Below are 25,531 nucleotides of genomic sequence, written 5' to 3'. Positions count from 1 at the left end.
GGGCGGGGGAAGATTCCTGGACATTTTGTGTGACTTGCACACACATACACACATAAACACACACATGTACACGTACTCTTTGATAGCCATAATAATAATACATTAGAAAATGTACTAAACAAAAAAGAGGTCGAAAATAACCATAAAAGTTATTAACATCAGGGTAGGAAGTTAAAACACCTTGAAGCAGGAGTTCCCATCATGGCTCAGTGGCTGACAAACCCAGCTAGCATCCATGAGGACGCGGGTTCGATCCCTGGCCTTGCTCAGAGGGTTAAGGATCTGGCGTTGCCGGAACTGTGGTGTAGGTTGCAGACCTGGCTCGGATCCTGTATTGCTGTGGCTGTGGTGTGGGCCGGCTGCTATAGCTCTGATTTGACCCCTAGCCTGAGAACATCTATGTGCCACAGGTGTGGGCCTAAAAAGACAAAAGACAAAAACAAAGAAACAAACAAACAAACAAAAAACAAACAAAAAAATTTCAAAAGAAAAAAAAGTTTTGGAGAATAATATAAGAGAAATCATAAATACATATGCAATATAATATAGGAGGGTATCATTCCTACCTGGAGAAGGCAACAGTTCCTTAAATAAGACAGGAAAATCACTAACCAATCAATGGAAAGACTCAAATTGGAGTCCAGCTGGCATAAAAGACATTTCAAGAAAGAGGCAAATCATGAGTAGGAGCAGATACTTGCAACATATTTAATTGGTGAAGAACTCATATCAGAACTATATAAAGTTGTATATGGCGTTCCCATTGTGGCTCAGCAGGTTATGAGCCTGACTAGTATCCATGAGGATGTGGGTTCGTTCCCTGGCCTCGCTCGCTCAGTGGGTTAAGGATCCGGTGTTGCCACAAGCTGCAGCATAAATTGCAGATGTGGCTTGGATCTGGCGTAGCTGTGGCTGTGGTGTAGGCTGGCAGCTGTAGCTCCAATTTGACCCCTAGCCCAGGAAATTTCGTATGACCCGGGAGGGGGGGGCCTTAAAAAGAAAAAGAAGAGCAACAACAAAAAAGAATATGTGAAGTTGTATATATCCATAGGAAAAAATGGACAAAAGACTTGCATGGACATTTCTCAAAAGTCCCTCAATGGGCAATAGAGAAAGTGTCCATCTTCATTTGTAACCAGAAAAGTGCAAATTAAAGCCACCATAGGCCACCATGAACTCCGATGACATACTTACCAGTGCTGGCAACAGAGGCTTCCCAATCATTACTGGTGGGGTTGTGAATTGCAGAGACGCTTCGGAATGGAGTTGAGAATCCCCCAGGTAATTAAGCTACACAAACACTAGGGCTCAGCAGTTCCACTTCTAGGTCTATATCCAACAGAGAAGCATGTGCCTCACCTCAGGGAAAGGTGTACAAGAATGCTCCCACATTAAAAAGAAAACCCAAGTATAAGCAACAGGAGACTGATGAATAAGTCGTAAGACAACCACGCTCAACAGCAGTGAAAATGGCTGAACTAAAGTCAAGGCCAGCAGTAAGAGAGTCTGAAAAACACATTCAGGGAAAAAAGCATACAAAGAATGTCTATGATATGAATCTGTTAATACAAAATTCAAAATGGGCAAAACTATGTATAAAAACTAAGAATATATTAAAAAACTATTAAAAATTGAGCAAATCCCTGAACCCTAATATGAATAAGTAGATTTGATGCTTATCCTCCTGTGTCAATTGGCTAGGCCATAGCGCCCAGCTGTGTTTTGGTCTGATCCATTATCCGGGAGGTTTCTGTGAAGGTATTTTTGGATGAGATTAACATTTAAGGAGTTCCCGTCATGGCGCAGCAGAAACGAATCCACCTAGGAACCATGGGGTTGCAGGTTCGATCCCTGGCCCCGCTTAGTGGGTTAGGGATCTGGTGTTGCCATGAGCTGTGGTGTAGGTTGCAGATGCAGCTCAGATCTGATGCTTCTGTGGCTGTGGCGTAGTCTGGCTGCTACAGCTCTGATTCGACCCCTAGCCTGGGAACCTCCATATGCTGTGGGTTCGGCCATAAAAAGACAAAAAGACAAAAAAAAATTTAAATCAGCAGACTTTGAGTAAAACAGATCATCATTGCTCCTTAATTTGGGTGGGCCTCATCCAATAGGTTGAAGTCCTGAATAGAAGAAAGACTTACTTCCATTGAGCAAGAGGAAATTCTGTCAGCGGAATTGAACTTTAAAGTGGTCTCTTTTGAGTTTCCGTCGTGGCGCAGTGGTTAACGAATCCGACTAGGAAGCATGAGGTTGCGGGTTCGATCCCTGCCCTTGCTCAGTGGGTTAAGGATCCGGCGTTGCCGTGAGCTGTGGTGTAGGTGTAGGTTGCAGACGCAGCTCGGATTCTGAGTTGCTGTGGCTCTGGCGTAGGCCGGAGGCTACAGCTCCGATTAGACCCCTAGCCTGGGAACCTCCATATGCCGCAGGAGCGGCCCAAGAAATAGCAAAAAGACAAAACAAAACAAAACAAAAAACTAAAGTGGTCTCTTTTGATACCACCTCACCCCAGTCAGAAGGGCTGTCATGAATAAGTCCACAAATAACATATGCTGGAGGGGGTGTGGAGAAAAGGGAACCCTCCTACACTGTTGGTGGGAATGTCAGTTGGTACAACCACTATGGAGAACAGTATGGAGGTACCTTAGAAAACTATACATAGAACTACCATATGACCCAGCAATCCCACTCTTGGGCATATATCCAGACAAAACTTTCCTTAAAAAAGACTCATGTACCCACATGTTCATTGCAGCCCTATTCACAATAGCCAAGACATGGAAACAACCCAAATGTCCATCAACAGATAATTGGATTAGGAAGATGTGGTATACATACACAGTGGAATACTACTCAGCCATAAAAAAGAACAAAATGATGCCATTTGCAGTAGTATGGATGGAACTAGAGACTCTCATACTGAGTGAAGTAAGTCAGAAAAAGAAGGACAAATACCATATAATATTACTTATATCTGGAATCTAATATTTAGCACAAATGAACCTTTCCACAGAAAAGAAAATTATGGATTTGGAGAATAGACTTGTGGTTGCCAAAGTGGAGGGGGAGGGAGTGGGGTGGTTGGGGAGCTTGGGGTTAATAGATGCAGACTGTTGCCTTTGGAATGGATTAGCAATGAGATCCTGCTGTGTAGCACCGGGAACTATGTTTAGTCACTTATGATGGAGAATGATAATGTGAGAAAAAAAGAATGTATACATGTATGTGTGACTGGGTCCCCATGCTGTACAGCAGAACATTGACAGAACACTGTAAACCAGCTATAATGGAAAATAATAAAAATCACTATATAAAAACAAATTCAAAAACCAAAGTGGTCTCTTCTCTGGGTCTCCACCTCGCCAGACCGCCTTTGTAAATTTTGGACCTTGCAGCCTGCATCATCACGTAAGACAATTTCTTCAAATAATCTCTCTCACTAGGTCTCATCCCAAACCTACCGTTGCCATGGTGACATCACTTCTGGGAAGAACGGCTGGGGCTCTTTCTCAGTCTCCTTTTCCCTGATGTCTGGAGGAGCTAGGTCCTGACATTGCCATACTTTTTAACCAGTACCTGTTGGGACAAAGCCATAGCTTCTCCATCTAAATATCTGGAGGCTGCTGGTGCACAGCCAGCCCTAGAATGTCTCTCATCAGCCCACAGTCCACTGCTGATGTCTCCTTGTATTTCCTTCTAGTCTTTTTTTCCTCTTGCGTACTTGCATTTTATAGCATCCAGATCATACTCTGTATATGTTTTGCATTCTGCCTTTTTTAGTTCACATGACATCATATTATTGGAAATTTGTCAAAGACTTGATTTTTGATAGGCCCCTGATATTCTATCATGTATCATTCACTGGTTGTCCCACAAATATTTGCGTGCATACGTGTCAGGTGTTGTGTGACTTGTACAAGCAGCTGTGTGTAGAACAAATGTGTGAGTCAATGAACGCCTGGCAGGGAGCATTTTCTATACTGCTCAGAGGTACTAGTTGCCGACTTCCAGGTTCACAGCTCTACCAGGTAAATGAACTTGCCTACGTGAGTAGAAGGAGCACCCATGTGTTTTAGGTGGCTGATGGTATGACCACGTCTTAAATGCCCCCACTTTGGAATGTTACCCGGCAGAAGCAAAGCAGAGTCTTTGGGCCAGTACTTGTCAGAGGCATCCTCTTCATGAGCTGCTTCTTTGCTTTTTTTTTTCCCACTTATTTTTTCAACAGGTAATATGTTCACATGGTTTTAAAACTCCAAACAAAAAAATTAATATACACAATGAAAAGGCTGCTTCCCACCTCTCTTCCTTCTCTGCCAGGAACCCACCTCTGGTAACTGTTTTTTATTATTTTTGTGTGTATTATTCTAGAGTTTCTTTATGCAAATACAAGTAACATGCTTAGTTTTCTTTCCCAACCCAAAAAGGTAGCTTACAATTTATATGCTTTTGCACCTTACTTTTTGCTCTTAAAAAGTATTTCTCAGACCTATTTCCATATAAAGACTTTTTTTTTGTCTTTTTTTTGCTATTTCTTTGGGCCGCTCCCGCGGCATATGGAGGTTCCCAGGCTAGGGGTCGAATCGGAGCCGTAGCCACCCGCCTACGCCAGAGCCACAGCAATGCGGGATCCGAGCCGCGTCTGCGACCTACACCACAGCTCAGGGCAACGCCGGATCGTTAACCCACTGAGCAAGGGCAGGGACCGAACCCGCAACCTCATGGTTCCTAGTCGGATTCGTTAACCACTGCGCCACGACGGGAACTCCCCATATAAAGATTTTTAAAAAATTATTCCTATAGCTCTATTGCTCCTACATAGCAGTCGACTGTACGGTTAACTGTGTCTCCATTAGTGGACATTTAAGTTTGCTATTCAGTTTGTCATCTTAAACAAGGCTGCATTGACCAACCTCGGGCATATTTTATTTTACACACGTAATTGCTGGGTAAAGGGTAACTGCATTTCTAACTTTTGAAATACATGGCTTAATTACTTTCCATGGGGGTTGTGCCCCTATACATTCCCACCAGCAACCTTTGTGACCCCACTTTGGGGTCAAGGATGATTGCTTATGGAGTCAACAAGCTGAGCATCTGTTCTATACCAGATCCTATGCTAAAGCACTGCCTTGCAAAGAAGGAGATGCTATTGGAACCTGTGTTTGAGTAGAGAGAGAAACCTATTGGACAACCAAGTCAACACATGACAAAGCACTGTAGCATGGCACAGGAAGTGCTGCGTAAATGTGGACCAAGGGCTAATTTATTCCACAAGGAAATCTTCAAGGAGGCAACAATTAAGCTGGGCCCTAAGGGACAAGCAAGTTGCCAAGGGGGAGCGAGATGTTTGAGACATGGAGAGGAGCATGTCTAGAAGACGACTCCAAGAACCACGGAGAGAGGGCAAGGATGCAACAGGAGGCACTGACACGGGAGGGGCAAGCCAATACCAGAGAGAGATTCTGCTGATGACTCTTCATCCCGAGAGACTCCAATAGTCTTTATGGGTTTGTTTGTGGCAGCTACGGGGTAAGATCTTCTCCCTCCACTCTATTCCTCTGGACTCCAACGTACTACGACCAGGGCAGTGTGTGTCCATTTCACACCTGGGGCATCATTTGATGCCTAAACTCAGACCTCACAATAGCTCCCATGTAGGCCAGTTATGATGCAAGAAGAGTGTGTGACGGTCCCTTGGGTCCCCCTAAACTGTCTTAGAAAGGAGCTCCGGGTGCGGATGCCTCCCACCCTAGCCTATTGCCAGAGTATGATCAGAGAAGGGGAGGGTGGCTGTCAGAAGATTGGAAAACAGAGGGCTAGAGAGTCAACGGCCCAAGAAAAGACGACTACAGGGGGGAAGTCAAGTAAGAATGGAAGGCCAGTCAGGATGTTCAGTATAAGTGACTCCTTTCAGGATAAAGGCTCCCTGTGCTGCCGAGGGCATCTATGTCCCCCTTCACCATTGGGGTGAGTGTAACCTGCACTTCTGGCCCATTCCTTCCCACCCAGGTCAGAACACGGCCAAGGGGAAGAGCCCAGCCGGTGGCTGTAGAAACACTGGTCACAGGGACCCAATCCTGACTAATGCAGAGTCACCCTTTGTGAGATTTCTTGCTCCAAAAGGGAAAAAGAGAAAGACCCTTCTTGAGTTCTGATACACCTGCCTCTCTGCCTTCTAGGATATGGACCAAATTCTACCAATCAGACCCTCGCATTGCCCTTGGGAAATACTCCCCCTTGGAAAAAGAGATCCTAGTAAGTGTCCTGAATTTATACACAGGGAGGCCCCCCTGGAGGTCAGGCTAGGGGAACCAAGAGGTTCAACTCCCCTCCACCACCACCCCCGCCCCCATAATAGAGATGTAAGTTTCCAAACAGTTGGCTTGAGTTGGTTTGAGTCAGCTGGTGGCATCCACACTTGCATAACAAAACACTATCTTATTTTGGAGTCCCAAGTAGGACTGTAACTACAAGTGATAAAAAGTGATGGAAGCTGCTTTTTCTTGAGCCTTTATGTGACACTAGTTGCTTTTATATACGTCGTCTTATGGAGGCCTCACCTTGGCTCTTTAAGGTCAGTAAAATTCTTTTAAATTCGTAGTAGATAACATGGAGAGTCAGGATTTGAACCCAGGCTCGTCTGACCTCAAAGATCTGCCCTCTTAGAGTTCTCCTGTGGCCCAGTGGGTTAAGGATCTGGTGGTGTCACTGCAGTGCCTCCACTGCTGCTGTGGTGCGAGTTCAATCCTTGGCCCGGGAACTTCCTCACGCCCTGGACAAGGGCAAAAAAAGATCGGCCCTCTTTCTCACTACACAGGGGCTCGGGCACACTCAGCAAAGGAGGGTGAAGGTGCCACTCTTTCCTTCTTCCTGTGGGTGCCCCCTGCTCCCGTCCCACTGAGATTTTACCAGTCTCCTTCCTCTTGTCAGCGTCTAGGTGGCGTTCACACCATAGCAGCCAGAAGGTTTCTGACTTACAAGCGAGAGGAAGAACGGAAAATGGTCAAGGAACTGCAGCTGCTGTCTTCAGACTACAAACGGGCGGTGGAATATAAAAAACAACATTCCCTTCCCTGTGGGCCCCTAGAAAAAATTTGGACGGCAAAGGTGGTCGTGCCCCCGGAGGAGTTCCAAATGCCACAACGAGAGAGGCTGAACATCAGCAGGCACGTGGAACGGATGCACTTTGCCCGGGCCCTGGGGAATAAGCAGCATTTACCTGCCATCAAAAGGCTTCAGAGCTCTTTGCTCCTGTCTGGAGGGGGCCTGGCCCCCACAGCCACAGACAAGGCGGGAGAGGGTAAGGATGGCACGGGTGTGGATCACTGCAGTGATGCCCATCCAGGGGAGAGAGAGGAAGCGGTGAGCAAAGCCACCAAAAGACGGGAAATAAAGATGGATGTAACGTTCAAGTCAGAAGAACCCAAAAGATGTATCATGTACCATCCCAGTGCTCTAAAACCGTTCTTTCCCACAAAGAAAGTAGAAAGGTCCATCACTGGCTTAACAAACAGAAGTCTTTGGAACCTGGCCGAATTCCCCGGAGATCTCATGCTGATGAGTCAGAATTTTATATCACGAGGAGTCCATGCCAGTGATGTGCCAAAGGCCAACCGCCTGGAAGAAGACAGCGCCTGGAAAGAGTACACGCGGAGAGCTGCTTCCCATCTGTATTAAAGTTGTATTTATTCCCATGGTAACCACGTGTCCTGGTCCTCGTTACTCCTGCAGCTCTGCCCTGCATGGCTTCCTTCCTTGTCGCCTTACAGGACCCGATCTCCAGAGCATCCTCAAGGTAAGACTTAGCTGCTGAGGTTGCCTGGTTTTAGGCAAGTCATGGCTCTCAGGTCCTCACCTCCTGCCCCTCAACAGCCTGGCTTCCCAGGACTCAGGCTCCTCCTTTTCACCTGCTCCCATGGGGCCTGTGCTGCTTACCTACTTCTGCGAAGCAAATCACCTCCAAACCTAGTGACTGACACCAGCAATCCTTGGTTTAGTTGATAAGCAGTTTCGGCTGGTCTCATCTGGGTTTCTCATGGGACTGCGGTCAAGTGTGGGTCGTTTAGCTGGCCCTCCTTCTGGGAGATGACAGCTATTAGCTGGGTCAGTGGGAGGGTTGGGTCCCCTGTTTCTTTCCTCCAGCAGCTCCAGCAGGCCAGCCCAGGCTTGGTCACAGGGCCACGGCAGGAGCCGAGAGAGTATGTGAACGTTGGCAAGACTCAGAACTAGCACACCCATCGCTTGGCCACAGTCTGTTGGCTGTCGCAAGATACATGGTGGGTGCAGATGCCAGGGTGGGTGCGTGGGCTTCTTCTCTTGATGGGAGGAGGTGCAAAGTCATTCTGCAAAGGCTCATGAACTCAGGGAGGCAGGGACGGTCAGGACCGTGGCTGCAGTCAGTCTAGCACAGAGTCCCTGGAGCTGGAGCTGGGAGCAGCCCGTAGCCCAGATGGGGGGTGGAGGTGGGGTAAGGACACAGCTCAGGAAGGAGGCTGCCCAGGCCTAAAGGCTAGGGGTCTGCTCCATGCTCCCCGCTTCTTGCCTGGGCCTGCAGCTTCTGCCATGGAAGGCAGGGCCAGCCAGTTCCCGGCCTCATCTACGCTGCCTTCCTCTTCCATGCAGCCCAGCGACTTACACCCTCCTCATGCAGTCAAGTGCAGGCCAAGGGCACGCCAGGCTGTAGCGGGCACCATTCCTTTGGGAATGTCATGGCCGTTATTGCTATTCCCATGAAAGCCTTGCCTTCATCCCTGGGGGCCTGAGAGCTGGATGGCTTTGGATAAGGTATTTACTCTCCCAAGTCTCGGTCCATTCATCTGCAAAATGCTAATTTAATAGTAACTGGCCCTCTGGGTTCTGGAGGATAATCCACAGTCCAGGGCTCAGGGCCCCGCCCAGGGAGGCTTTCCACCATGTTACCCGCCACCGGCACAGCTTCTGATACTCATTTCATTTACCCAACTAGATGACATTTCCTTCCTCAGGAAGTAGAAATCAACAGAATGCTCTAGAATCTCCCCACTAAGCTTCACCAGGACATTGGCAGTCCGGCTCCAGTTACCTTTTCCGGGTCTTTAGGGGGTATTGATCTTTGAGGCACAGGGAAAGTCTCCCCACACTGGGGTGTCAGCAAGTTCAAGCTTTGCCCGAAAGCAGGCTTCAAGCGCAGAATCCAAGACATCCCCATCACTTCATGGGGTGTCTCTGGAAGGACCCTCATCAGCAGTCAACTCCTCTGCTGAGATTCCCGGGTCCAGCCTTCAACACAGAGAACATGGGACATTAAGGAGTTCAGGACCCATCACCCCCAAATATGCCACCTTTGCATAGTGATGATTTGAACTGAAGATGCTTGAGGAACAGCAGGTGCAGGAAGGACTCTGATGGACCCACTGCTCCCTACAAGCTGCCCACGGACTTGCCCAGGAGAACGGCCCTCCCTGTACCAGGGGGAGAGGCAGGTCCTCAGCCCAGGAGCCTGGGATGGAGGCCGACAGGGACCTGAGCTCTCACACTGATGGCCCGAACCTGCCCTTCCCCTCGGCACGCCCGCGTCTCCTGTCACCACCCATGCTGGACTGTCCCCTAGCCCAAAACTTTTGTGTCATCCTTTCTTCACAAATGTATAATGTCTTTGTCTAAAAAGCATAAAGATTTCTACTGTGGTCTCTTTTCCAGGTCTTCATTATTTACAAAGGCCCCCATGCACGTGTAAAAAAAAAAAAATAAGAAAGTGTGTGCACTCTTTTCCTGCCAATCTGTCTTATTAATTCTTATGCCCATACAGAGAATAGTCCTAAGAGGGTAGAGGAGAATTTCTCCTTCCCTACATCGCAAGAGCATCTAACAAAACATTTCAGGCTTTAAGAGAAACAGTCACCTCGGGGCGGCGGCACTTCAGCTTTGAAAATGAACGCTTCTTGCATTTGCATAAGATTTGAAAACTTTCAAAGAACTTTCATGTTCTGTCATTCTTCACAACAACCCTGTTGGGTGCTTTAGTCAATAGCAGAGATTCAGAGAGGTTGAGTAACTTGGGCAAATCACACAGCACTTTCCACTTTCTGGGGCGAGTGGGGAGTCTGAGGAGTATCTGTGGGGAGGAGATCAGATTTCAGGGGCTGTTTCTATATAACGCCCAGCCTCAATCTTGAGTCAGCTGCCAGGTCCTGCTCAAATATGCACTAAAGCTCCTTTTAAGAGAAAACCTACATCCTTTCTCAGTCCCTCAGAGATGTGAATCTTACCATGTATTTGATATGCAAATATCCTAAGAGATAAATAAAACACTGCCCATAATCATGAGACTGAGGAAAAATGTTTTTAAAAAAGAGGCTTCAAACAAACAAACAAACAAAACCAAACTGCTGTAAAAGCTCCTTTGCCTAAATTCTAGTCCACACCCTCTATAAGATTACTTGTCAAAGGCAGATACAAATCTTAAAATCTTCTCCACAAATAATGGTAAAAAAGCTTTAGTCACCTGATCAGGTAAACGTACCTTGTTCCACCTGCTGGAAATTCAATATAGAGTTAATTATTCTATTATATACTAGTAAGTTTTTTTTTGCTATTGTAAGTGACAAATGGTGAACGTTTTCAGAAGAAAACTTTAAGGTCTCTGTTTGCATTTATTTGCATGTTAATAAATAGACATGGATTTATGCTGTATACACATCTAGATGGTATTGCCAAAATGAATTTGTAAAAAAAATTCTATTCCATGGGCTTGAAAAAGAATAAGCACTCATATAAATTAAGACTAGTCAAACTTATATAATCTTTATTATATATTTAGGAGTATAGAATTATAAAATCAACCTAAGAACAAAATATAAAATAAAATTAATTTCTTAATGCATGTTAAACACAGAAGAAAAGAAAGAGAAAAAAGCCATATGTTTACCTTTTTAGGTGCTTCGTTGCTATGATATTTGATGCTTGCCTAACATATATGTTACAAAGTTTGTCAGCAAGAAAAATAACTTAGGATGATGGCTATCTTTACCTAAGTTCTCGTGAAATTTTGTGAGTAGTTTAAACGTAATTGTTAAGAGCCAGTGAACTAAATAAATGCGAGATAAAAGTTTATAAATGATCTTTCAACAGTGATTATGTTATATAAAATGTGTCATTTAAAATAGCTTTCAAGGAGATCCCACAATGGCTCAGCGGAAATGAATCTGATTAGCATCCATGAGGACACAGGTTCGATCCCTGGCCTCGCTCAGTGGGTTAAGGAGCCAGCGTTGCCATGAGCTGTGATGAAGGCCGGCAGCTGCAGCTCCAATTTGACCCCTAGACTGGGAACGTCCATATGCTGCGGGGGCAGTCCTAAAAAGCAAAATAAATAAGTAAATAAAACTAAATAGCTTTCAACATCTTTTTGGTAACTATTTGAAATCTTACAGTTATTTTAAGTTAAATGGTGAAACTTCATTGGCTATCTAGATAATTCCCAAATATGATAAAGTATGCAAACCTTAATTACTGAACATAAGTTTTCCTACTTTGGGCTTCCCATTGCAGAGGAACAAATGATGATTGGGTTTCTCAGTGAGCATGTCTTTCTCCATTTTAGGAGAAACGTACTCTTCTAGAAATTATGACATAGTATATTCATAAATTTGCCCATCCGTAGAATGCTGGTGTGACAGACTGTTCATAATAGTTTACTTCCTAGTTTTTATTAAAAATTAAGGTTTCTAAGAGTTAAGAATTCTAATTACTATACGTTGTTTAAACTACCTGAAATTTGGATTTCCCATCATGGCTCAGTGGTTAACGAATCCGACTAGGAACCTGATGTTGCGGGTTCAATCCCTGGCCCTGCTCAGTGGGTTAAGGATCTGGCGTTGCCATGAGCTATGGTGTAGGTGGCAGATGCGGCTCGGATCCTAAGTTGCTATGGCTGTGGTATCGGCCAAGGGCTACAGCTCCGATTAGACCCCTAGCCTGGGAATCTCCATATGCCGTGGGAGCAGCACTAGAAAAGGCAAAAAAAAAAACCCCCAAAAATTACCTGAAATACTAAGGGAGGCAACTCTGTGTTAAAGGAAAGTAGGATTGTTTTTGGTAAGAAAAGGTGTAAGATGTGGAGATGCATTTTTGTTGAGGGGGAAAGAAAAAGTAATTTTTTTCCTGAAGTAAAATAACCATTTTTCTAGAAGGAGAAAGAGGAGAACAAAGGACAAACTGAATGGATATACATGATGGAGAGCGAGCGGTGTCAGGCAGAGAGACTGACTTGGTGGTGAAGCCGGCCTAAATTAAATGAATTTATTATAAAGGTTTTAAAATTGATCTTTAAGTTCAAAAGTACTCTGATGCAAAACCAGAACTGAGTCTTGTCTCTATTAAAAGGACAAAGTTTCTGTCGACAATTGTTCTCTTGATAAGAGATTATGAAAGATATTGTTTACCTTTTGGGTAAGCTACCTAGAAAGCAAGAATGTTTGTGTCTTATCTAACTCATTTTTGTGTGTCATGTTACTATATGGAGTCTTTGATGCCTTGAGAAAACCGAGTCTTCTCTATTAAAAGAGCTAACATCTTTATGACTATGTTTTTGCTTTTGCCTTTGAAATTTTTGTCACTTTAGTTAAATAGGTAAATGAGTATTATTTCACAGTGTCCTATAACCCCATTTTTTTTTTTTTTGTCTTTTTGCCATTTCTAGGGCCGTTCCCATGGCATATGGAGGTTCCCAGGCTAGGGGTCGAATCAGAGCTGTAGCTACTGGCCTACACCAGAGCCACAGCAAAGTGGGATCCGAGCCACATCTGCAACCTACACCACAGCTCACGGCAACGCCAGATCCTTAACCCACTGAGCAGGGCCAGGGATCGAACCCACAACCTCATGGTTCTTAGTCAGATTCGTTAACCACTGCGCCACGACAGGAACTCCCCCATTTGGTATTTTTGACAAACTTTCCCCCAAATCAAGTTTGAAGTGGTGTTTTTGATTTTGAACTTTTGGCTTTTCCAGGAGACCCTGGAAAACCCCAAAGAATTTGTTCTCTCTCCTTAGAAAAGAGGGAGAGGACATTAATTAGGCTTTTTTCATATTTTAAATTACATGGGAAGCTTTGGCAGATAAGAAACGATGTTTAACATTTTAATGTTATATTTACATGGATATATATATATATAAATCTCTAGAAATTGGTGGCATTCCTAGAGATCTGATCTGTGCTGGTATAACGTTATCAGTCATAATTCTAGTTATTTCTTAAAATGTTGTATGTTATAGAAATATTCTTGTTAACTGCATGATAATGAACTCTCAGCATATCCTTAGCCATGGCCATTTTTAAGTCTTTTGTCATTTATAGGCAATTATTGCTTTATTCTGATGATTACGCAAAATTGCGTCATTTTCAAAGATTCATGGAAAGGACTTTGACAAGTACAGGTTTCGATAACTTTAAGATCACATCACTGAGCTGCGTACGCATGTCCAGAACTCCAAGGGAAAAGTGGATTCATAAAGTTGCTAACAAGAGATCAGCGCGAATTAATTACCTGAAACTGAATAAACTGATAAGGATGGTTATGGTTTTTGCCTTAAAATATTGCTGGTTCTTTAATGGTTTGTTTTCCAGATTTAAGGAGATAATTTTTCTCTATTCTCTTAAGTTATTCATGACCTTCTAAAATTGGGTAAAATGTACCTTTGTGAACAAAAGTGAAACAATTCCTTTTTTTTCCCTACTTGATACCTTCAGATTTGGAAACGCCTAGTGAGGTTCTTATCATCATGGCTCTTATAATTGTTTCCATAAGTTCAGCAAGTGTCAGATCTCCTTAGAACAGAGCGCAATTTGAAACATTGATGAATTACCAAGGTTTTGCTTGGACTGTCATATTAGAGAATATGCATACAGTCAGATATGACCAGACAGTGGTTTAAGGGACTGAGGTTGATTTTATGGAGCCAATAAATACCTTTGGAAAAAATGGCTTGGTAGTTTTCTTACAGAGTTCGCAGTAAGGAAAGTCACATCTGGGCAGGCCCAGGAACCTCTGGATATCTTGTGAACCTTGAGAAAAGAGAAACTAACCCAGATCTATGTCACACATGCTGTTGTGTGGGCCTCTCAGAATGTTCTCCAGAACACCTGATAGCATTCCAGGAGACATTCAAACTGCAAATCAGGAAAACCCGTCAGAGTGTCACCGCCCGTACACACGCCATCTGAAAATACGTTGAGCCCAACATCGAGCACGGTTCTTGATTGACAGTCGTCTGAGTTCATAGTTTGTTCTAACCATGAACTTTTGTTTTTCTTTTGTTTCCATGGAAACGGCCAGGCCCGAGAGGCTGTTTCAAGGGGTTATGAGACAACTTGCTGACTCAGTCTCTGGATTGTGAATCTCTTGGGAGAAGTTTCAGATGGGGAATGCTGGGGTTCCGGACATGCCACCCCCAAATACAGCACCTGGTATATTAAATATCTTAAGCTCAAGGAGCCTGGGAAAATGGAAGAAAACAGGAAGCTCATTCAAAATGCTCCCAGCTATGCAGCAACATGGATGGAACTAGAGAATCTCATACTGAGTGAAATGAGCCAGAAAGACAAAGACAAATACCATATGATATCACTTATAACTGGAATCTAATATCCAGCACAAACGAACATCTCCTCAGAAAAGAAAATCCTGGACTTGGAGAAGAGACTTGTGGCTGCCTGATGGGAGGGGGAGGGGGAGGGAGGGATCGGGAGCTTGGGCTTATCAGACACAACTTAGAATAGATTTACAAGGAGATCCCGCTGAATAGCATTGAGAACTTTGTCTAGATACTCGTGTTGCAACAGAAGAAAGGCTGGGGGAAAAATGTAATTGAAATGTATACATGTAAGGATAACCTGACCCCCTTGCTGTACAGTGGGAAAAAAAAAAAAGGAAAAAAAATAAAATGGAAACATAATAAAGTCATTTTATCATAAGAAAAAAAATTGCTCCCAGCTGACCCTTCTTCCCTAAAACTGGATGTAAAACTCCCATGTGAACGGTACCAGGAGGAAGGAGGACATTCCTATCACCAGAGATGGATTTGGGGTGGAGAAATCTGTGCAAACTTTGTTAAACTAAGCTTTGACTTCAAAAACAAACTTATGGTTATCAAAGGGGAAAGGATGGGGGATAAATTAGGAGTTTGGGAGTAAAGTATACACACTACTGCATATAAAATAGATAATCAACAAAGCCCTCCTGTACGGCACAGGGAACTCTACTCGATACTCTGTAATAACCATTATGGGGAAAGAATCTGAAAAAGAATGGATATGTGTATATGTCTAACTGAATCACTTTGTTGTACACCTGCAACTAACACAATATTGTAAATAAACTATATTCTAATATAAAATAAAAATTAAATTATGATCACCCTTATCTTCCCAACTATATTCTAATATAAAATAAAAATTAAATTACGATCACCCTTACAAGCCTGAGTTCAAACCTCTTTGTCTTGTCAATGCTTCACAAATCTACTATTTCTTTGTCTAAATTGTATAAAAGCTTCCTATTTTAGTAATTCCCTTAGTCTTCATTCTCTTATGAAGGCTCCCAGGTAGAAATTCAATAAAATATATATGCTTTTGTCCTATTCATTTGTCTTAGTTTAATTTTTAGATCAATTCATGGATTCTAAGAAGGTTAAAGGAAATTTTTCTTCCCCTATAATATGCATGTTTGCTACTTTAGTGTTTCATCAAAATCTCCAAAAGCTGGCAAAGATGTCAGAAAATACAACCTGATAAATACAAAGAATACTCAGAGGGAAATAGGTAAAACCTAATGGGAACGCTTGGAAACTTGCTTGGAAGTTTGGCTTGGAAACACCCATCCTAAAGGTTTACATAAAATGATACTTCCTGACTTAACCTTAACCTTAAACTCCTGACTGGTTTTCGAAAAATCACTGGATTATGTAACCTTAAACTTTTTCAACTGGATTTCAAAACTTGCTGTGTATACTGTTAGAACAATGGCTTCCATACTGCTACCTTAAGCTACAATTTCACAGGCACATTGAATAAAAGAGACTCAGTATCAGTTTGAATAACTGTTGCTCATCTTTGGTACAAACTCAGAATTCTTCATATGAAACAAACCCAGCAAGTTCAAAAGTCTTGATCTCCAGAGAAAATATCCAAATTCCTGCATAGATTAAACAGTGCTCTGGTTTCACCTGTCCTGTTCTTTTGTATTCTGTGGTAATTGTCACCTGAAAGATTAAGCTCAAAAGATTTAAAATCCACAAAAGTATCCTAATGCATCTGTGAATGCTCACTCCACTCCCATTAGGTTCATTACTCACCATTTGCGAAGTGCTCTCACCGGTGAAGTGTCTAGCTTTTAGCTTCTAAGCCATACATTACCCTGAGGTCCTTTCCATTACAGCTCTTGATAACTCAACTCATCCCCCATATCAGGGGTTATTTTTTTTAGCAATTTTGAAATAGAGAATATATGACATTTTCTCTTGTTTAGAGGGGAAAATGTGCCATTTAAACCTGAAATACTATTGCTTTTAAAGAGACATATGGAACTCTTGGTTTCAAAATCACGGCGGCATTCAAGAGCTTGAAATATAAGGGGGTGGGGCGGGTGTTCGTTAATTCTGTTTCCATCCTAATGAGTACCAGGTTTATAAGCATTGAACGATAACTTGAGAACCTTAGAAACTAGTCCTCCAATAGCTGAAGGAAGAAATAAATCTTGGACGCGTTCTCCGCTTACTCCTCCATCCCTGCGGTGTGTGGAAGAGGAAAACATTTCCCCTTCTCCTTTCTAGGTTCTGTGCCTGCTCTAAGAATTAAGTTGACTTATGACAGAGCAACCCCTGGGCGGGGGGGGGGGGGGGGGGGGGGGGGGACAAGTATAATTATGTATGCACTTACGGAGCCCCGTGAAGACGTGAGCTCTAAAAGTGGCCAGATGATTGGGATTTATATATATACTACCCGGAACGAAGGAAAAGGATAGGAATTTGGAGCTTGTAGGTGAAGAGAAGGCCATTCAAAGGAAAGCGAGAAGAAGAAATGTTTAGGAAACAAAAGTTTATTCCTGCCCTTCCAGGCAGAGAAATCAGCTGAAAAAAAAAGAAAAAAGTGTTAGCTGTACAGACTCTTTCTAAGGCATGTTTCCTTGGTGAGTGTAGATTTCCCTCATAGAGGTCTGTTCAGAGCTTCTCCTGCATCTGCAGTTTCTCAGAAATTATCAGCTCAAAATAATCCTTATGCCAAAGGGGCATATATTGGGGTGGCATATTCTGCTACTGTCAGCTGGAGACTGGCACTTGGCATCTGCCTCTGCAAGGATTGACTCCTGCAGCTGCTGACCTTCACTGCCCTCTGAAAGGAGCTCAGAGTGGAGACCAGGAGTGAGGTGCTCTGTACTCTGGGAAAACTGGTGCAACAGGTCTTCGGAAAGTTAGATATTTTCAGGAGATTTTTTTGAGCCCAATTCTTGCATCCCCCATGGCTAGAAAAACACTAAAATCCTTCATGGTGACATCTGCTCCTCGTGACTTGCGGTGATCTTCAGGAGGCTAGTGGCAACCTTCTGCAAACTGCTTGACTGCACAACCTTCCCCTTCACCAAAATCACATATATGCGGACTCTCCCCCTACCCCCACCTCTTTAGAGACGTTTCTCGAGCTCTCAGAAAGGCCACCTCCTGGGCCATAGTCCTCATTTTGCCCCAAGTAAAATTTAACTCACAATCTCACATTGTGCTTTTTTTCCCCCTGTCAACAATAGCATTTCTGATTTTGAATTATTCTTGCATAATCAGGAGAAATCCTATATTTTCATGAATATTTAAAACTGCTAAATGGGATTTCCTAAAATTCTGTTGTATTCTGTTTTATCGTATGTTTGTGTCTTGAGTTCATAAATTAATTTCCTGCCTGTACTGTCCTTATCCATCATCATATCAGATTATAGTTACATCAGATTTTTCTAAACTTGTTAAATGAGCTGGTGGACTTTTCACCTTTTCTAAGATATTGTAAATAAGATAAGGGTATTGAAGAGTTTAGGCTTTTTTAATTAACTAACTGAAAGAAGGGCCTTTTGGGGTAGAAAATTTTTGATTATTTACCCCATTTTAAAATTATTATTTGTTTGTTAATATTTTTATTTCTTCCCAGACCAACTATAATAATGTATATTTTCTTAAATACAATCTATTTTTTCCAATGTTTTACATTCTGTAATAAGAGTTGTTTAGAAAAATATCATCTGTAATTCTTGTTCATAATATATGGTCCCCATGCTTCACCCCACTTTTTGTTTCTAATCAGTCTTGCTAGAATTTTTTTCTTTTTTTTTTGTCTTTTGTCTTTTTAGGGCCGCACCTGCGGCATATGGAGGTTCCCAGGCTAAGGGTCAAATGCTGCTGGCCTACACCACAGCCATGGCAATGCCAGATCCGAGCCATGTCTGCGACCGACACCACAGCTCATGGCAATGCTGGATCCTTAACTGACTGAGCGAGGCCAGGGGTCAAACCTGCAACTTCATCGTTCCTAGTCGGATTGGTTTCCGCTGCGCCATGATGGGAACTCCAATTTTTTTTTTTTTTTAACTAGCTCAAAAAATAAAACAGATTTGGTTTTGTTGCTGTCCCCTGTTCTATTTCCTTAGACTTACTTAACTAAAAGATTAATGCAACTCACTTTTCACTTTTATGTTTTAAATAATGTACTTTAAGTTTTTGTATTTACCTTTAAGTTCCAGGCTAACAAAATTTATATGAACTACTGTCATCATCATTATAAGCTAAATATTTAATAATTTATATTACCATTTCCTTCCCTCTCAAGCAGTAGTTTGGAGTTCATTTTTAAGTTTATAAATAATTTAATGCTTTTTATTTATTCTTTACTATTTAATGGCATTGCAGTTGTAAACATGGTCTATATGCCATTTGTTTTTAGAAATTGATGGATTTTTAAAATATTCTATGACATGATTAATTTTTGTGAATATTCAATGTGTCCTTGAAAGGATAGTTCATGATTGCCAGGGTACAAGTCCACATTCATCTTTTAGATCAAAAGTTGAAAGATTTACGGTCACACTTTGGGGTAAAATCACCCACCACGTTCATTTCTTCTACTACTGTCAGGTTTTGATTTGCAGTTGTGTTAAGTATACAATTTGTGATTGTTGTACGTTCTTGGTGGGTTTTTATTTTACCATTTTTACTAATGATTCTGTTCTTACTGCTGACTGGTGCTACTGTTAAATACCACACACCACCGCTCACGCTCGACCAGAAAGGGAGGAAGCCTCTAAGAGGCCTTGGCCGAACCCTCCAGGGGGCTCCACGTGCTCAGATGCCTCCAGTGGGATCCCCTCCTGGGAGAAGCGTCTGGGTCCTGGGAGGGTTGCTTTGGAAAGTGACCTGGGTGAGGAGACGCCTTGGCAGTGCCCTCAGGCCCTGATGCACAGGCCCTGGTGAAGCTCAGTGGACAGGGCTGGGGCTGGGCCTGCTCTGAGCCCTGCCGGGGGCAAGCGCCCGGCCGGGTCTGGGCAGGGGGCGGGGCCTCGGCAAGGGGCGGGGCCTCGGGCAGGGCGGGGTGGCGGCACAGAGACCTGGCCCCTCATTTCTCTGCCCGAGCCCAGGCCCCGCGCCTCTGCTGCCCTCGCTACCACCCCGAAGTCTGCCGCCTCTCAGCCTGGGGGCAGGAGTGGGGGGGGTCTCTGGCCTGAGGTGACCTCCAGGCGACCGTCCCCTTTCCCTGAGCTCTGCACTTCCTCGGGGACCAAGAGCCTGTTCTGTCCGTGGTCTGGACCCAAGATCAGCGTGTGCGCCAACCGGACAGGAACGTCTGTGCCGCAGACTCTCCAGAGGCCGCAGCTCCAGGCTGAGCGAGGGAGGCGCGGGGGGCCTCCACGGCCCTGGGCAAGCGGGGGGCTCGGCGGTCGCTGCTCAGAGCACAGGGGAGGCCGGGCCCGGCTGCCGGCTGAGCTGGGTCTTTGTCCTGAGCTGGAGGAGAGGACAGATGGACAGGCGGAGACAGTTGCCCAGCAGCCTCCACCTGCAGGCCCTGGGGGCTTCCTGGGTGAGGAGGCTGTGAGGGGCCAGACCCTGGACCCACACCAACCTGCCTCCCCCGTGACGGCCTCAGTCCGGGGGCGCGGGGGCCAAGTTGGGCACATGGCCTTCCTGCTGCCTGTCCTCTCTGGAGGTGATGAGGGTGGCCTGTGGGCCCTGGGGTGGCCTCAAGCTGGGGGTGTGGCTGAGACCCTGAAATGTTGGGAGCTTCCCTGGGAAACAGGACAGACACCTCCCTACAGAGAAGTGCAGTGACTCTGGACTGTCCCCTCCCCCACAGGGCCTCCTGTGAGGTGGGGGAAGGGAGCAGGCTCGGTGGAGGGTCAGGAAGTGCAGGAAGCAGGGGCCTTTCAATGGGCTGGATAATATCTCCTGGCATCATCTGAGGAGCTGGGTTGGCCCAGTCACCTTCACTTTCCCATTGGGGGCGGTAGTGAGGGCTCCACCAGCAGGAGAAATGGGAATGGGATGGTCTCTCCTGGGGACCGGTCCCTGGAGGCTGAGAGTCACAGAACCCAGTTCTAACAGGATGTCTGTCTTGGGAAGAGATTCCTGGAAGGGAGGCTAGTGCTGCTCTGTCTTCTTGGGGAAGGCGGGGGAGGGGGGGGTTCTAGCTCACAGAGGGGAGAAGGCGTTTGGGGGTTGTCTGCCCATTTCAGGAGGACAGGCTGGAAATTGCAAACGGGCTGCATCAGTAAAGCCATAGCCACTGAGCCCGCCCTGGGGCCGGGCTTTGTGGGAATGGAGATCAGGCAGAGGAGGCTCAGGCCTGGTCCCTGGACTTGTTCTCAGCTTGTCACTGGGTCTGTGGTGTGCCTGACTCCTTCCTGTAACATAAGGAAGCAGAGCGACCTCATCCTTGGAGGTAAAGGCTGCTGAAGCCGAGTAGGTTTGGCTTGAGGGGGGCAAAGTTTGTCTTTATCCCTAGTCTTAGGGTTTTATGTAATCAGGGCTGTGACTTCAGTTGACAGAAGACACCGTGGCAGGAGAAAAGCATACAGACCTCTTTAATGCAAGTTTTACATGACATGGGAGACTTCATAAAAAAGGAATACCCCCAAAACCTGCTTGCTTTCAGATGAGGTTCAACAAAGAGAGGCAGTTGTGCAAAAGTGAGCACACTCTGGGGAGGAGAAGTGAAAATTACTTTAGCAGGGTTTGTGTACAAAATTCTCTGGGTCTCCACTCCTGGTCCCGATGGTAAGAATGTTCCATCATACCAGCACAGAAGAGACAGGTTTCAATGTCATTTTCATCTCCTGCTTTTAAGAACAAGAAAGAAGGTCAGACTGTCATTCTTGAATGTATGGTTTTCAACCTCCTTTAATTTCAAATAATCAATATGCCAGAGCTGCATATTTTGAGGTGGCATGTTCTAAACTCCCTCGGACAAAAGCTGAAAACAAGTTCAAGACTAAAAGGGCTTAGTTGTTCTAGAATTTAAGTAGTTTTCAAGCCTTAGAACCACTGGGAGCTTTTGATTGTCCTGGTGAAGGTGGTGGCTTTTCAGCCACTTCAATAAACCCCACTTTGATGTCACGTGAAAAGGTTGCAGTGAGCTCCCCCTGGGAGACTTCCCCTGGCATTGCACACACAGTCATTTGGAGAACACAGGGAAAAAGCAAACACTTGCATTGGTTCTAACAGAGGAGCAGTGTCTTCAAGGTCCAGAAACGTTGATGGAACACAGATGACTGGTGGGATGAAGCTTTGGAACCAAGTGGGAGCTGGGAGCCTCCGCGTCTCCCACTAATAGGATGGGCTGGAGGGCCAGCAGCCGGCCAACCCCTGGGAACTGAAGTGCATGGACTCAGCCACTGACCACCAGCCAGGGAGGCTGATGAAAATCTTGTGCTGGACCTGGGGCCACCGCTGTGGGAGGCGGAAGACACAAACAGCCCAGGGGCTCCAGAGACTCTGATTAGATCGAGGCTAGATCTGCCCTTTCTCCAGTGTCTCTGCAGGAGGGTCATTTGGTTCCTGGCTCTGGGGACGGGGAATCAGCCACGTGGCGGTGAGGGTAAAACAATAAAGACACAGAGAGGAGAAGTGTGGGGGTGGAGGATGGGGATGGGGCTGGGGGAGGGGAGACAGAGAGATACAGAGAGTCATAAAAACATCCCACTCCAAATGGACCTGTGAAACCAAATTACAAGACAGGGAAGTAACAAAATGCTAGGCACTTTGGCCATCAAAGTCAGCAGTTGGCACAGAAATTCACTCTAGGTTTTGTTTGGGGAATTTTTTTTTTTTTAACGGCCACACCCATGACTTATGGAAGTTCCCAGGTCAGGGACTGAATCTGAGCTACGGCTGCAGACCTGAGCCACAGCTGCAGCAACACTGGATCCTTTAAATCACTGTGCTGGACTGGACAACCCACGCCTCCACAGTGACTGGAGCGGCTGCAGTTGGAGTGTTTTTTTTTTTGTCTTTTGTCTTGTTAGGACTGCACCTGCAGCATATGGAAGTTCCCAGGCTAGGGGTCCAGTTGGAGCTGAAGCCCCGGCCTACACCACAGCCACAGCAATGACAGATACGAGCCACGTCTGTGACATACACCACAGCTCACAGCAACGCTGGATCCTTAACCCAGTGAGCAAGGCAGTTGTCCTCTTGGATGCTAGTCGGGTTTGTTAACCGCTGAGCAATGATGGAAACTCCTGAAGTTGGATTCTTAACCCAAAGTGCCACAGCAGGAACTCTGGGGAATTTTTTTTTATCAAGGTTAATTTTGCTTAACATAAAATGAACACTTTAAAGTGCATTTCAGGGGGACTCATGCACCCACCACCTCCATCCGGTACATTTTCATCAACCCTAAATGAAGCCCTGTGCTGTGCCATCAATTGTCGGGGAATATGCCCCCGACCCAGTTATTTTTCCATGACCTGCGTGGAACCGGCCACAACTGGAAGAAAAAAGAGAGGAGACTTGAAGCCCAAGCGCCAAATAGGCTTTGAGACTGTTCTTTTATCGAGACTCTTCCCAGCGTTCCGTGTCCTGTAGCCCTGCACCCAGTTATGGGGTAAACAGATATGATCAAACAGAAATAGCTACAGCTTATAAGCTGCAGGGCTTGTAACAGTCACCAGACCCTCATATGCAAGACGTTCTGATCAGAGGTCTTTTTTCTAAACCAGCAGAGCGAGGTCAGTTTCCTGTTTCCCCCAGTACAATCAATCTCTGCAAGAGCCTTGATGGCATTCCGCCAAGCCCCAAGTCCATTCTTCATCTATAGGCGGTGTTCCGCCAGAGTTCATATGATTCTAACCCTACTCTATTTTTCTACATCCTTTCCCACATGTCACCCTTTTTTTTTTTGTTTGTTTGTTTTGGAGGTATTCTCTTCTTTTTTGTGGCTGCAAATGACAAGATGAAAAACAGGATCTTGACTGATCTGGCAGGGGATTAATGCGAGCCTTCTGCAGAGACAAAGGAATAGAAAAAAACAGTAATATACATCCTCCAATAAATATCGAGGATTTTAAGTGGAGTGTTTGTAGAGAGCCAAAGGGGTTGGATGATATCCAATCCATTCAGGATCGATCCCAATCTTTTTTGGCCTGATGTTGGGCCATTAACTGTTGTTTATGAAGAAGAACATCTAAGGATTCTAGTCTGCAGATAAACTGGGGTGGAAACTGCCCCTAAGATGGGCTTGGACTTGATCCCACGAAAGACTATGATTATATCCAAGAGCCGTCATACAGACATGAGAGAAACGGGGATCACCCTGCAGTTTCATCTGATGTACAGTGGCTTGTCCCTGGTCAAGGAACTCCGCAGCATTTTCGAATGCATCCAAGCGACTTCATGCTTGTCTGTCAATGTTACTTTGAGTGATAAGTTCCTTGGTCGTATTAACCATGAATTGGTCTGAACGGTGCATGGTAGTGACTGAGTGATGTAATCTAATCCCTGTGGAGATTGATGAGGCCGTAAGAGTCACAGCAGCCCAAATACCTAAAATTAGTGCTCCTATTAAAACCCCGTTTGGGAGTTCCCGTCGTGGCGCAGTGGTTAACGAATCCGACTAGGAACCATGAGGTTGCGGGTTCGGTCCCTGCCCTTGCTCAGTGGGTTGGGGGATCCGGTGTTGCCGTGAGCTGTGGTGTAGGTTGCAGACGCGGCTTGGATCCCGCGTTGCTGTGGCTCTGGCGTAGGCTGGTGGCCACAGCTCTGATTGGACCCCTAGCCTGGGAACCTCCATATGCCACAGGAGCGGCCCAAGAAATAGCAAAAAAAAAAAAAAGACAAAAAAAAAAGAAAAAAACCCCGTTTATAATTTGTCACATAAGTCCAATGCCAGAGGGAGGTCCATTAGGTTCAGAGCTATTTACGGGTAACCATGAGTAAGGTCTCTGGCAGAGGGCAAGCAAGCAAGACTCAGAAGAAGGCTCTTATACCCAATACAGGCAAAAAATGTCCCCCTAGAAACTGTGACTTTATACTTGCCTGTGGTATAGTTGGAGGACAGAATAGGAGAAGTGGTTTCAAAAAAGACATAAGGAGAAGGCGTCCACACCGCGATGGCTGATGTTATAGTATTAACCAGTTGCATCTGATCAAGGGAACCCGTTCTTTTATGAACCCCGCGGGAAATAAGTAAGGGGTTCCAAATGAAACCCCATCTCCACAATTCTTCATGCCAAACAATCTGGGTGTTATTAGTCACATAAATTATTATAGACCATTGTCTCTCTAAGAAATGGTTTCATTTTTAGCTTGAAGGAAGTGTATCTGAGAGTGGCTTACGTAGCCATCTGAGTGTCCATGAGGCCCTCGGGCTATAAACACATGATGTCTATTTTTATGGTTAAATTGTCAATCCCTTGTACAGGGGCCCAATGTATTTTATTCCATTGGTTCAAGAAGCTGTTTTTTGAGGCACAAGGTGGGTGTTCATGAGGGGACATGGGGATATTTTCTTTATTAAAGAAATGAAAAGCCGTGACCCTGATAAAGGTGACGTTAGCACGTTGTCTTTTTTTTCCTTGAAGTGGAGATACATTAATACAGTGGAAGCACATTAATACACCAATTAGTATTTGTAGGGGAAGTTTGATTTGTTAAACGTCGGTGGGTCGTGAGATTCCCATTCTAAAAGAGAGGATCTATCATTAACTGCGATCCAATGTTCACAATCTTTGACATAAGGTGGGTCAGGATTTTGTCCTCCCATGAAGTGGGAGGCATTGTTACTGAATGGGATATCCAGATCATTCCAAGTAATAGGGTCAAATATAGGAGGAGTAGTTACGAACACTGTTAAGGGAAGAAGGACCCACCATAATGTTTTTAGTTCCTCCGTGTTAAAATTAATGATGTATTTTCCCAAGTTAATGGGCAACGGCAGCTCTCCAGCCTCAAACCTGCCTGCTGAGTTAGGCACTTAATGCTTCCGCAGGTGATATCAGGGCCATGCGGGTGGTGGGCACTGTGCCTT

The 25,531-nt window shown here is 44.9% G+C and overlaps 1 protein-coding gene across 2 annotated transcripts; it reads left to right on the top strand.

Moving 5' to 3' along the window:
• Positions 1 to 5,746: 5,746 nt before the first annotated feature.
• Positions 5,747 to 7,677, top strand: C15H10orf120 (chromosome 15 C10orf120 homolog). 2 transcript variants are annotated; one of them, XM_047761372.1, is made up of 4 exons: positions 5,747 to 5,967; positions 6,180 to 6,255; positions 6,931 to 7,162; positions 7,547 to 7,677. In XM_047761372.1, the coding sequence occupies exons 1-4, from the start codon at positions 5,768 to 5,770 to the stop codon at positions 7,675 to 7,677; spliced, it is 639 nt and encodes a 212-aa protein (XP_047617328.1). In that variant the 5' UTR covers positions 5,747 to 5,767. The 2 variants fall into 2 exon arrangements, with proteins under 2 accessions (XP_047617328.1, XP_047617326.1); XM_047761370.1 differs by having other exon boundaries at positions 5,768 to 5,967; positions 6,931 to 7,677.
• Positions 7,678 to 25,531: the final 17,854 nt, after the last annotated feature.

The sequence above is a fragment of the Phacochoerus africanus genome, chromosome 15 (assembly GCF_016906955.1).
Source record: "Phacochoerus africanus isolate WHEZ1 chromosome 15, ROS_Pafr_v1, whole genome shotgun sequence".
Taxonomy (NCBI): Eukaryota; Metazoa; Chordata; class Mammalia; order Artiodactyla; family Suidae; genus Phacochoerus; species Phacochoerus africanus.
This window is presented reverse-complemented; position numbering and strand designations above follow the sequence as displayed.

Coding starts and splice junctions, on each gene's coding strand:
- C15H10orf120 (XM_047761370.1), top strand. CDS start 5,768: ATGATCAGAGAAGGGGAGGGTGGCTGTCAGAAGATTGGAAAACAGAGG. Junction 5,968..6,179: donor TGTCCCCCTTCACCATTGGG/GTGAGTGTAACC, acceptor TCTGCCTTCTAG/GATATGGACCAAATTCTACC. Junction 6,256..6,930: donor CCTTGGAAAAAGAGATCCTA/GTAAGTGTCCTG, acceptor TCCTCTTGTCAG/CGTCTAGGTGGCGTTCACAC.